This window comes from Bidens hawaiensis, unplaced genomic scaffold, assembly GCF_021521415.1.
Source record: "Bidens hawaiensis isolate Kalapana, Puna unplaced genomic scaffold, B.hawaiensis_p1.1 tig00003536_1, whole genome shotgun sequence".
NCBI lineage: Eukaryota > Viridiplantae > Streptophyta > Magnoliopsida > Asterales > Asteraceae > Bidens > Bidens hawaiensis.
Genome location: NW_027491199.1, coordinates 2,065,040 through 2,079,789, shown reverse-complemented (window position 1 = coordinate 2,079,789; position 14,750 = coordinate 2,065,040). Strand labels below are relative to the sequence as shown.

At 32.0% G+C, this 14,750-nt stretch overlaps 1 protein-coding gene across 1 annotated transcript; it reads right to left on the bottom strand.

Annotated features, from left to right (window-relative positions):
• Positions 1–10,499: 10,499 nt before the first annotated feature.
• On the bottom strand, positions 10,500–14,234 carry LOC143623760 (putative prolyl 4-hydroxylase 10). The gene is made up of 7 exons (XM_077094608.1): positions 13,984–14,234; positions 13,816–13,915; positions 11,949–12,046; positions 11,768–11,865; positions 11,548–11,677; positions 11,278–11,465; positions 10,500–10,668 (listed from the first exon to the last, which is right to left on the bottom strand). Exons 1-7 carry the CDS (start codon positions 14,160–14,162, stop codon positions 10,595–10,597), a joined length of 867 nt encoding a protein of 288 aa, XP_076950723.1. The 5' UTR covers positions 14,163–14,234; the 3' UTR covers positions 10,500–10,594.
• Between the last annotated feature and the right edge of the window lie 516 nt (positions 14,235–14,750).

Genomic DNA, 14,750 nt, shown 5'->3' with positions numbered 1-14,750 from the left:
AGATTATACAAAATAGACTAAAGGTCTAAAGCTAGATTATTGATCTAGTAATAACAAAATTTTATACCCGTACTATAAGTCCGAGATAGCTAAAGAAAGACTAACCAATTAGTGAAGTGAAGCTGAGGTGAATACGCCCCAAACTTTTATAACTTGTTTAATCGAGTCAAAGTAAAAAAAATACATGAGATTACGTATCTCTAAAACATTATGAACAAAAGTAATCGATGGCCCTTAAGCTGTCGTGTACGTTTGTTTAGATCCTTACATATGTTGTTAGACGGTGGGCACACCGCGCCACACCTGGTTATATGCCTCCGCCACGATGGGTCGGACCTTAGTTACGTCCGAGAGAGGGTAATCATGTGTATACTGATGGTAGCTAAGTAATCTCGAACGTTGCGGTGTTTGCTAAGCGGTTCGATTTGAGCTTAAGTTTATAATTGTATTTAAGTTTTAATTTGATTATTCCTAAGCCACGATGGGCCGAGACCTAAGTTATGTGTTGAGGGGTAATTAAGTAAATAAAATATTTTTGCGTCAGCTTATTCACCAGCATGTGTTGCTGACGTATTTTCAAACTGATTTACAGGTAATGAAGATTAGACGCTTGGGAAAGACGAAGTGACCACTAGGCGATCTGATGGCTCAGATTATTTTTTTAAAGCATTAAATTTGTAAATAGTGGTTTGATAAACAAGTAATCTTTTGTAACATTAAACGGTTATTTTATAATCTCGTGTTTTATGTAAATATTAATATTTTAATCCACGCAAATATTTCCACACAAATCCGTAACTCTGATTTATTTACAAAAGTGGTACTAACTGTTGGTCACACGCCTAGCCCTAAGATGGGGGTGTGACATTTTGAATTAAAAAAATAACATGTTATATACGGATGTTCATGACTCGATTTTGACGATTTTTAAGTTAACATGTGAGACAAACAGTTAGTAACGATATATATTTTTAACGAAAATAAATATCAAAACTAAATTGTTATATAAATAAAAACAAAAGTTAAAAAAATAACAACTATGAAACCTAACCATTGGGCAGTTTAAATGATTTTAAAGTTTTAAACTAAACCATGAACACACAAAATTGTTACGTGATTACCAGCGTTTGTTTTCAATCCATCGCCGCATTGTGTGTGTGTTTGAGACTTTGAGTTAGGGTTTGTCTAGCCTTGAAGGTGATCTTTGAGTCAGGACTGATGTAGGGGTGTCATTCGAGTTCATTTTTTGGGTTTTGTTTTTTGGTTTTGGTTGTTCGAGTTTTGGCCAGGAGAGAGTGACAAAATAACCAAACCACTTAAATTCAGATTGTTCGCATTTGTTCAGGTTCAAGCGGGTTGTTTAGTTTTCAAGTTTAAATGTAAATTGCAATATATATATATATATGTGTGTGTGTGTGTGTGTGTGTGTGTGTGTGTGTGTGTGTTTTATTCACAAACTAGGTTAGTTACCCGTGTGCTACACGGGTTCGAATAAGTAACTTTTTTTTAAATAATAATATAATGTGAAATACAAAAAAATGTATCACATATATAAAGATATATTATACGGTAAAAAATTACACATTACGCAATTTAGAAATAAAAAGTTGTTAGAAAATTCATAAATCATAAATTATTTCTTTGTTATTTTCAATATCAAAACTTAGTTGTAAATTACTACTTTTTTAAACCAACTTGTAGACCAAAATTCTTTCTAATATTAAACTGTTTTGACCTGAACAATGTTTGATATTTTAACCGGTTAAAGAAACCCACCCGTTTCGTATTGGTTACTTATAAAAATCTAATATTAATAAGTAATCCAATCTATTTTATATTAAACATAATAACATATTTATGATGGTATTAATTCTTTTAAATTAGGATGAAATTATTAAAAATTGAAAATGAAATATTAAAAATAGAAATGTAATTAATATAATTTTGTAAGGATCAACATAATAACATGTGTCATTTAAAAAACTTTATTTATTAAATAGTATATATATCATAATGCTACTAAGTAAATATTATAAATTCAAAAAAAATCTAGCATCGAACATTAAATGATGTGATAATGTTTAAAAGTCACAAAACAAACTATAAAACATAATATTTCAAATAGAAAAAAACTTTTAATTCAAAACGCGTCTATACTGAAAAACAATAAATGTTCAGGTTGTTTTCGAGTTTTTCAGGTTGGTTGTTCGGGGTTTTTCTTGAGAAAAAATGATCCGATAACCGAACCATTTAAGGTTCGGGTTGGTTGGGTTTTTTGGTATTCTCTAATTCAGGTTCGGTATTTGAGTATTGTTAAAATACACACCCCTAGACTGATGTAGAAACGTCCTTTCAAGGTGATGTAGAAACGTCCTTTCAAGGACGTGTCCGCCTAGTGCTCTAAGGTTCCGTACTCTAAAGATGACTGATAAGCCAATGACCCATCAAAATATATATATAACACGATTCCAACCAACCATGGAACTTTCTATTTGAAAAAAACAAGACAATTTTAACTTTTGGTCAAAAGTACTAGAAGAATTATGCCTTGTTTGTTTCTACACGCTTTTGTTTATTTATTCGAGTGCATCTCTCACGAAAATGAATTATATATAATTAATTTAACCAGACTACAGATATGATTTTCACATAAACTTCTATAGTAATATAGTTGGACTCGATAAGGACAAAACACGTTGATATTATCGACAAAGAGGATTGTGATTAACTGATTACTATATTCGATGACTATAAGTGAAAAACGAAAAGGCTTAAATTCTCTTTATGCCACTACAATCCTTCACTCGTTTTTCAAGACTCCTTCGTCTCAGTTAATGTTTAGAAAAGGGAATCAGTCCGAACCCAATGACAAAACTCAAAACATTTGAGATGGATATGAGATTTCTAATATGTGTGATTAGTTGATAACATAGCTTCGTTAACCCAATTATATGCCCGAGCTTTATTTTCTGGTTGAATTGTTTTTTTTTTTTTTGGATAGTCAAAATTTGTTTATAACAATTACTAGGCATAATAATTAGCTACCGACAACATTTATGGTAATCACTTTCTGTAATTGACTAACAGTTACTTACCCAATGTAATTGACTAGTTATAAATTGTCAAAACCCGATAGGTACTTAACGGGTTTTCAATCGGGTATACCTAGCAGCGGATCTTGAACATCTAGTATGGATGAGCCAAAATTCATGAAATTCGCAAGAGCCAATTTTTTTCCCATACTTCTATGTTTCGGGTTGGCAATCTAATTCAGGTCGGGTCAAACAATAAAACTATATTCAATCATTCAACAAAAATATCAATTCAATAATTTAAATTTAAATTCAATCATTCAAATTACCATTCTTACAAAAAAAATAATCAATTTTTTAAACAAACAAAAATAAGATGAAAAGGATGAGTACCTGAAAAAGAATCACAACTCAGCTAGACGACTTTTAAGCTCTTTGAAATCATAAGTTATTTCTGAGATAATCATCAGACATTTTATTGCAAAGATGATTCTTGAATATTTTCATTGCAAAAAATCCCCTCCATCGTTGCACTAAAAACCAGAAGTGCCAAAATAAGCCGAATCACTCTATCAAGCAAATAATATTTGTCACGTAATTTAGTGCCCGCAAGACTTTTGAACAGATAAACAATAGACGATGCATCACTTAGCTTGGGATTGGCTAAGTAGGTTGTTCAAAAAAATAATTCATTTAGGTAACCGGGCTTTATTTTTTAACATTTCGTGGCTAGCCCGGACTCAAATAATGTGGATGTGCCGGACTCAAATATCATGGCTAGGCCGGACTTCATACATATAAAAAAATTTGGATACTTTCGGTAAAAATACACTACCGAACGAAAAAGATGGTGGGGTCGCGGCCCGGTTTGGCTCAAAGATAGGACCGCCCCTGGGTATACCCGAAATATTCCCGATGGTAATTACTATGTGTTTGAGATAGGCTTTACTAACCGAGAATGGGTTTGGAAACGCCTATAATGATTGTTTTGAATTCCGTGCCGACATTGTTTCACATAGGGTTTTAATAAATATACTTATTGGTTTGAATGTTAAACAACAAAAGGTGATGGTATAATGGTTAAGTTGCTTGTTGAATGACTACAAGGGTTACCCAGACTTAAAACTTGTTGGTGGCGAAAGTTAAGTTTTCTATATTTTGAAGTTTACAAAGTTGGCATTCTTAGCCCCTAAGTTTAACAATTTGAATTACACTTTCAAGTTTAACAATTTGGTTAAATTTAATAAGAATAACAATTAGTTTCGTTAAAAGGGGCGTTCCGAAAATATTGTTTCTCTATGGTTCGATATAAATTTAATAAATAAAATGTGTCTATGGGGATAAAATGCACCCAACTTGTGCAAAACTCTCATTTTTTCAACTATAACTCACCATGCCTAATAATCATAATCGTTAGTAATGGAGTTAAACTCATAATTCAAATTGCATTTTCAACCCCATCACTAATCCAAACGATTACTTACAAAACAAAATTGAGAATTGTATTAGTACAAACGAGTCAAGGCATTACACTTCTTAAACGCCAGATAGAGAGCTAACCATTCAACAATCATTGACTAATAAGCCTTTTATCAACTAATGATTCTCGTTCATGCTTTTGTATATAAACATTACCCTACATTATAGCATTAAGAACATGCCTAATAGGAAGAGTTTCAAGTTCAGTTATGGTATCTAACTATCTATATTCTATCTTGAGTTGCGTTTCAACTCTATGACCCCTTTTGATTTACTATATACTCTTTTAAGACATTTAACAACATTTTAAAATACCATTGTACAACTTCATATATACATGGAGTGTGATATTCACTTATCCTAGCCCGTGGATTTCCTATAAGAAACTTGAATTGTTCCACTAACCCGTTGACTTCCTAGCCTTCAACATACATAACAACAGTTGCAAATCAATACACAATAATTTAGAATGCATAGTTCAAGTCTTCAATACCACATTAGCAAATTTAGGAGCCACGTGACCGCATTAGCAACTTGAGAATCACATATCAATATCTTTGACTCATTTATAACATAAAGGGTCATTCCCATAATATAAATTGGTTTATAAGTATATTTGTATCCTGTACTATGAGATACTTTAATAAATTGATATTTTAATTCTAGTGTAGATACATAGAATATAACATCCAATATCATACGACATGACATTATAAACATTCTATTTTCTAACTACCATTGCTACTTAATGTTTGAAAATGAGTATACTTTTAAAAAACGAACAAAATAGTTATCATAGAAACTTCTATTTCTGACAAATATGAAGGTAATATAAATAAAATAAAATCAAGAAAAATCATATTGAAATTAAGTCTTTATGACACCTCAGCCCTCGTCCTTGTTTATACGCGGCAGCCGGCCCCAACAATTTTAATGAAGGGCTAGCTTATTTGGTATAGGTTCTTGTATTTAGTGTTCTTTAGACGGAATGGTGGTTTATTGCGAGGGTGATTCGGGTGTCAGGACCATTGCTCCAACTATATATTCTCTGATCCTTTCTAACAATTTCCGTTAGTATCAAATTAAAAGTATAGAAACCAATTTTGTTAATTAGAAATGAGATAAAAAAACAAAAATAGTTAAAGGACACTACCTACAAAAAGGTTTGATCATCTAAGCCAAAGTATTATTTAAATTGTTAAGTAGGTATAACTCAAATTTGTAAATGAACATTAAACGCGTAAGTTGAAGCATAACATGGCGTTAAGTAGGTATTAGACGAAGATAAGCATAGAGCGAGTTAGACAATTCAACCGGTTAACCCTACTGACGCTCCATTCTCACATACACCGAAGTCCTATCCTTCATATATCTCGCCTTTTGAAAATGTTGTTTCTTTTTCTTAGAAGAAATGCATGATTGGTAAAGTTTTAACCAAACCGTAGGGTTTTGACAAACTCAACGATTACTAGTTTAATATACATAAATAAACACTCTAATTCACGTTTAACCTGTTAGCCAATCCGGTATAGGTTTCAAAACTATGGGTACTAAACGACCATTGTATCACATTAAAGTATTATTAGTCATCCACTATAGTTTATTTTTCCACAAGTCTGGTGATCAAAATGCATTTTTTATCAAATAAGAAATGCATTTCATATTGTAAATTAATCATTTTGTATTATCTAGATTTGAAAATATAAAATTTGGATTTATACTTTGTTGGTAAGTTCGAAAAATATTCATATGAAATGTCCTAAGTTGGTTTAGTTTCCTAATTGTAACAAGATTGGCATGGTAGTGTCTTGATTACCAAGTTATGGTTAGAACCTTAAATGTAAGGATTAGTTAGAAGCTTTAGATGTGTGATCAATAGAGACATATTAACATATTGTAATGAGTTTTTGAGTCAATTTTCTATACATTGATATAACATTTAGTGAAAGACATTGCAACTTTGCAAGTATACACTACATAATGTTTAACATGAATAAATAAGTGTAGGACTGTAGGGCTTGTTAACCAACTATTTAGTTATTTACAAAGATGGGCATACAGGCATCGTAAGACCACCATTTGATTCACACAGACAAAATAAGTTTTATGCAAAATAAAGAATAGCAAACTAAAACAATGTGAATGCAGATGTATAATGAACAGATTGTGAACATTTTGTTGTCATAGGTTGATCAGATAAGAAAAGGGTGGTGTATTAAATTCTAGAAAATAAACAAAAAAGAAAAACTAATCGAAATGTTGCAGCTCTACAGTACATTTATTTTTTTCTAAACCATTAAATACTCGAATGTTGCACCAGAAAAGCTAATGATGAAAGCCAAGAAAAACTAGAGCCAAGTTATACACATTTTATGTCACACGAAATAAAAAAATGAATGTCGGCAAAGATTCCGATAAGACTGATAACAGTAACGATACCGATATCAGTTACAATGTTCAGTCATAATTGTCATGGTACCAGATTGTTGGGACGGTATCCGTTCAATTCAGGTGTGTCTCCGAGGATTTAAATGGCTCGGCCGAGTCGAAATAAAAAGGCCCGCATCCTTAACCACTAATGAAATATATAAGCTAATGTTTATAAATGACGATTAATGTTGAAAATATATAGTATTAATGTAATACCCCGAAACCCAATAATTTAATGCTTATACGATTTATTAATACAAAATTTATGAGAATTAATATACTTATGTTAATGCAAACTTATTTTTTTAAAATTTGTTTAAAAGATTTTGTATGTTGAAATAAAAGTTATTAAGGGCGAAATATAACTAAAGCAAAACTAAAAGGGGTGAGTATAGGGGTGAGTATGTAATTAGATTTAATTATGATATAAAGATCAGGGACTAGTTTTGCAATTTTCTAAAACTAGAGTCATCACTTCCAAATTGAAATGAATGACGGAAGTATTTTCCGGCTTATGCTTTCCGGTGAAGTATTTTCCGACGAGGTTTAAAGCAACAAAATTCATGATCGAATCGACCACATGATGATGTCGTTTAACTCGGGATCTTTTACCGAAAAAATATATGTATATATATAAATGTTTTGGCCCCCGAAAATTACGTGCCCCGGCCGGAAGTGCGGCTCGCACACCCTCAGGGCCGGCCCTGGTTCAATTCGTCATAGTGCCGGTACCATACCGACACTAGATATATCTTACAATACAAAGAGATACTCTATTTGTGAAAACAACTTCGTTTTCAACAAAAATTATGTTCAAAATTTTATAAAGCATTACGGGTGTTGCTAAACGTACCCCCTCCCATTCCTCTAAGTTTTACATTAATACAATTTAAACCTTTATGTTTATTTTTTATCACGTGTCATCTTTTATTATCATTATTAATTAAAAAAAAGTTTTTTTTATTATTTAAAGAGTTTTTCTTTTCCTTCTTTTTTATTTATTGTTGTATATTATAAAAAAAATCGTTTTTAAATAACAAAAAAAATTTTTATGCAAAAAAACGTTTGTTAAAATTAAAAATAAAAAGAATAAAAACATATTTTGTTCTACAAGTGTTTTTATACTTTTAGGATGTGTTTTTCTTTTTAAATTACTTTTAAAGATAACTTACTTTAAAAAATAAACACATTTTGTTTTCATCAACAAACCAGATTAAACAACATATGACTTGATCAACAAATATTTAAATGATCTTTTTGTCGGGTGTGAGACATATGATAAGATAAATATATACAAAACGTTTTATCTTGTTTATAAAGGCATTATGTCATAATTCTTTAAATACATTTTATAATGATAATAAATATTATTATTATTATAAAGAACAATAAACACAAAGGGAGAAAATAAAAAAAATAAACTTTATAATATTTGATTTGATATTTTAAAAGGAGACTTGAAATTACTAAAAGTATTAGAGGGTTGTAATATGTCAAATAAAATTGTTGAATGAGATAAAAGTCTTGGAGAGAGGATATGACAAGTACATACGGGGAGTACGCTTAGCCTAACCCTTTACATTATATTATTAGAATAACAAAAAACTGAAAAAGGTAAACAATGATGATTTATAGAAATATAAAATAAGGTAGCTTTGACAATATGTATGTTTGTACTTCAATTATCTGTATATTGCAACTCATAATCCGGTTAAAAAAAGAAATCATATCGAGATGTAGATATAAATAGACACGTAATGAATTAAATTTAATACTTGAAGTTGAAAAAAAAACTGAAGTAAGCGCTCAATAATAAAATAAATTTAATACTTGAAGTTGAAAAAAAAAACCTTAAAGTAACATGTATTGTATATTTGTTTTTAGTATTCATCACACATCAAATGTAAATTGACAAATTGTTATATACAAATTTGACAAGTATCCTCTAAAAGTCAAATATAACTTAAAACAATTTTCTTAATAAGCTTACAAATTATGAATGATCTGTTGTTGGTTAGGACTTGGGTGGGACCAGCTAATACAGTACTTGTAAGCAAAGAATATATTAGCAACCAAGGCCAAGTCGACATTAATGATATGGGTTTGAGAGTGTCTTATCATTCGCCCACATATCCCTTAACCGCTAAGTTTTAAAGGATGTTTATATGCTTAAGTTTTTGTCTTACATGGATTTTTTCCGAAACTTAAAATACAACGAGAACTGTAAAAACAACATAATACACGTATGCATATGCTGGTATGTGTGAAACGGCAAGCATCAATGGTCATAAGACCGTTCTCCAACGTCCGCATGCCATAAGGTATAACAAGTCAAAACCCTACGCCAATTACCCTACCCAAACCCTTTGTGCAGGGGTACCTGATGAAGCTGATACCACTACCCGATAACAATTTGGATACCCTTAGAACTTAAATGTGTATTTCATTTCTAATGCATCTGGTTGATAAATGAATTGAAATGATTATTAATGTCATCACATTTGCCACCACACTCACCCCACCCTACCATCACTATCGTTGTCGCTTTCACCATGTCATCATTGTCACAGTCATAACATCTGCTACATACAACCCCTACCCACCAGCGGATTGGTGCAAGTGACAATGGCAAATTGCAAATGGGGTAGTGACGGGATATATTCTAATGCTATTATGATTGTTGTTGCTCAGATGCATTACTAACTTAGATTCATTTGACATATTTTTAAATCTGTTTGATAAATTTTAATTCCATATTCAATCTTTCGTTCATTTGAAAATTTCTGATTTTTTAAAATTGATATATAACCGAACACCCCAACAGTTAGAGGTGCAAATTCTGATCACTTAACCAAAACATACCCAAAACAAAACCAGTATTGGAAAAACCAGTTTGCAATATATGCACACCGTAGGTTAGGGGGGGCGGGTTTTATTTGGGTGAGGAACAAATTAGGAGCATGTTAATCAAAATCGGTTAATTTCAATAACCGGTTTATTACAAATGTCAACAGAGGGAGACTTGGGGATGGTTCGTGATAGCTTTGCCTAAATTGTTCTTCAAAGCGTAAAATTGCTTGTGATTTATTTGACTATCCACAACGCGCATAAATTATTGGATAGTGTAATACAATTTTATAGTTTCTTAGCAGCGCCTCAAATAAAACAAACACGTTTCAAAAACTAAAGCTAAAATATAAACCAATTTGTGACATGTTTTGTTTTCTAGTCTATATTGCACACATCATTAACTTAACGTAATTGTGAAAGATGGACCAGCCATTCATCAAAGTTGATGATGTTCTGACTTTTCATATATACATAAACCATTTTTCTCATTTTCTGCAATCTCATATGCAATAAGCATATTGACCTACAGCAACTTTTATATATATGCCATTTCACAACCAAAAACTGTAATCAGTGACAAGAATGCGTACACAAAAACATGGTTTAATACTTTAATAATCCAAGATCCCATGTCTTTATAAAACCAGTATATCAATATAATAAATTAATAAGTATATTTTTGCACACATGCTGATACAAATACTCATATGAACATGAAATTCATCGACACACACAACATTCTGTAGTTAAGTTAGTAACAGCACAAGTCCTAAAATTTTATCAAAACAACTACAAAACCAAAATTAAGCTTTATAGTCATTCACACGGATCCATTTTGTAGACGACCACTTGTTCCCCTTGATAACCGGGCAACCACCTATCAAAAAGTAAAAGATATGTGATCCAGGTCAACTAAACCCCGGCCCATACCACAACTACAGTTTTGGCCCGTCTCCCAAAACATAGACGTGCTGATATAATGACTACAGAAGGCTTGTAAACGAACTGAACACTAGGTAAATTGTTCATGAACTGTTTGGCAGAAAGTTTGTTTATTTTAGTAAACGAACGAACACGAATAAGTTTGGTTGCTCATTTAGTTAAACAAATGAACATGAACGCATGTCATGTTCGCTCATTTATGTTTGTGAGCACTCATTTATGTTCGTTAGTTCACGTTCGTTAATATATTCATTTAAATTTTCCGGCTTATTGCAATATAGTCTATTGATAACTTTTAAAGCCCAACGCATTGTTGCTCACATTTACTTTAATTGGTTTCAACTAAGCTACGTGCGTTCATCTATGTTCAATTACGTTCGTGAATGTTTTTTATACTGGTAACGAAGAACACGGACAAGAAAGCCTCATTCGTTTAATTGTTCGTGTTCTATCGTTTGTTCACTTTAAATCAAACAAACGCATATGAAGATGCTCTGTAGTCTGTACATGTTCGCTAGGTTCGTTTACAAGCCTAAATACTAACCATGTAAACTTGAAGAATCGAGTGATGCATCCGGTTTCATACTCCAAAAAAGCAGCGCGTCACCCATTTTTGGTTTAACCGATAACCCTTCTTTCCCACAATCCGAGAGTTCATCCCACCAAGGTACTGCACTGATATTCCCCTTTGCAGAAGGGAAAACCGTCTCACCACCTTCTTCAACATCTGACCTGTCACTTATAGAAAAGTAAATAATAAATAAGTAAAATGATTAGAGATGATGAATGCATGCTAAACAAAAGGTTCACTTACAGGTACATTAAAACAGTAGCCATTCGTTGACCACCGTTCCTGGTGTTAAATTCATCCTGGAAGTAGTCATAGTGAGGCTCATATTTTTGTCCAACTTCGTAGTGGAGAACTTGCAGGCCTTCACCATGTTCTGCGCTTATTATAATTTAAAAGTGATTTATTCATGTAGTAAATTTAAAGCATAATAACTAGATAGATAACGTTATGTAAAAAAGCATACCTACAGGTAAAAAGGTAAAATCTGCAATCCTTTTTTCAATGGTCCGGATTGTTTTGTCACGTCCACGAGCCAAGAACGTGCCAGAACTTGTACGAACCCTAAATGAAAATTAACAATTGTTGTTATAAGAACAAGCAAAAGAAGCAAGTAAATAGATGTTACATAGATAGAAGTATCATACCGACTATCTTTGCTCTTGCCAGTATCGCTATCAACAACAGTTGATTTCACCATATGAGGTTTAGCCATATTAATTAGATACTCACACTCCTCCTTAGACTGCCATCAAAATGCACAATATTTGGTTAAGTTTTCTGTAAACTGTCAGGTGTTATAATAAGCTTGCTTGCTTTCAAACAAGCAAATATAACCATGGAAAGCAATATAGATACAGAAGCAACCAGAATTTGTACTTCCTGAATATAGTTTATTTTAGCTGAGAGAGCACTTCTTTTGTATAAAAGTATCTTTCTCTGTGCAAGGATGCAGCGTTACTGAGCTGCAACTAAAACTAAAAGTTTTCAAGTAACAAATGGTACTTTAGCAGCAACAAAATACACCCTACCTAGTTCTTTCCAAATAGTGAATTGTACTCCCACATTTCTCCACAAGTATCATTCCTTGACTTCAACTCTCAAATGTAACTATTACATATTCTCCTACAACTTTTAAAACCAAAATTCTCCCTACTAATATACTTCTTTTATGTAGTTATCAAATTTTCGTAAAAAAGTTATATGCATCATATCACTTTGGACTCATAGTAGTTTAGATTTTAAAAGACAACCAAACTAATGTAATCAACTAATAGAGTTCAGAGGGAGTATATTTACTGGGTCAGCATTTTGTAGATAATATTAACCCTTGAACAAGAAAATAATCTTTTTTTTATGCAGTGTAGCCTTAAATCCAAGGCCCATGAGACATAGCATAGGGCCTTACATGGTTTTCAGCAGTTGTCTTTCTTTGTTTTTTTATTGAATTTATATCTTAATTTATGGACTTAGAGAATACTAAAATGCACAGCTTTCTTGAGAGAGTGATCTGTTTATTGTTAAAGAATAACTTGAGAGTTTCTATCCATCACATATATCGCAATCTCCAATAATATATTAATTTATGCTCCAGCATTGGCGTGTTCTTAAAAAGACATTGTATATAAATATTGTGTTTGTCTCATGCTTTGAATCTTCAGTGCAATCATTCACAACAACTGATGTCAAAGCTGTTGTTTCGTTCCCTAAGTTTTTCTAGGCTGTAACAAAGGCCGAGTCTGTGAACAAAACTTGTGACAGATAAGTTCAAGCAAGAGATAGTTTCAGCCTATGGAAGATTAGCAATTAGTATAATGGTTATTGTTATGTTAGTTTGTTACACAGCAGATTTTGATCAAAAACTCTGTTTCAGGAGGTGAAAAAACTGGCAGAGACATCAAATAGATTTGAAAGAGAAGGTTAAGGCTGCACTCTGTATCCAAAACATGCCTTGAAAACCAAGTGCATCAGTTAACATTGTGGGAAAACACTACTACAATCTTATGTCTGGAATAATAAAGAAAGTGTATAACAATTTCTCCCAAACAAAAATTATGTTATTGTTTATGGTTCACATAGAGGAGTAGACACAAAACCCTATATGGTTGGCTGAGCTGTAGGAGATGTCAAGATTCATTAGTCTGTTGAACAAAAAGAAACTACAGTTGACAACTATGCAGTCAATATCGGTGGAATATCGGTTATCGGTCCCAATGTGAAATATCGGTCAAAATATCATTACCGACAATATCAGCGAGATTGACCAGTATATCACAGATTATCCCGATATCAATACGTTTCTTCTTAGTTCTTCCATCCGTCTTTCTTCTTAATGTTTCTTCTTATATATATATATGAATTATGCATGATACTAAAATGACTGATATCCCACCACGATAACCGATATCTAAAAGAATTGATCAGATGATCTATCTAAACAATTAATAAAAGTATAAAATAAAAAAAGAATGGTTAAAGAAGCGTGAGTATTGAGTAATGAAGAAACTAACTAACGAGGAAATTGTGATAAATAACAGCTCTAGGCTCCCATGAGATGACTTCAACCCACTGATCTGCTCTCTCCTCATAATTAGTATTATCTTTACTCTCAATTCTATAACCAAATCAAACAATGTCACTTTAATTCAACATCAAATCCACAACAATTAATAACTGAATTACCGGTCAACTGTGTGGTGAACGATGTTGGTGAGATCGTGAGCCTTGGGAGAATCGGACGGAATGGAAAGGATTCCGAGAGCGAGAAGGATTAAGACGAAGAAGGAGCAGATGATCATGATTGAGAAGATAAGCGTTGAGGATGAGGATCTGCGTGGTAACAATCGAGATTTCGACGCCATTGATGAATGGAATGTGCAGATCCAGAAGAAACCCTAATAATAATAATAATAATAATAATAAAATGTTGACGAAGAAAAAGGAAAACGAAGACTTTTCCTTTAATTGTGATTTTTCTCTTTACTTGTCGGTTCATAAGGCATAGCTTTGGTTAAAGTTTTGTTGCTTAAACAGTATATTTTAACTTTTAACTAGTTAACAGGAGCCTCTTAAGTTTTAACTGTGTTTAAATTTGCGATTTTGATGTTTAATTATTGGATTCTTCCGATCCTTTTCAAAATTACATTAGACAAGGCATGGCAATGTGTCGGTATAACGGTATTGATAATATAATCCTTACACGTGATTATAAATGAGATTGCATTTAGTTTAGACATCTATAAATACAGCTATACATTTTTCTTAACTACATATTGACAAACACACTTGTATATATAATATTATTTAAGAGATTTTATTATCATTTATTATATGTAATTTATGACTATATAATATATATTCTCATATTGGTTTTTACACATATATAAACTTTTTATTGCATATATGTGTAGTGTGGTTATTACATATATGTAACCTTATGATTGTATATA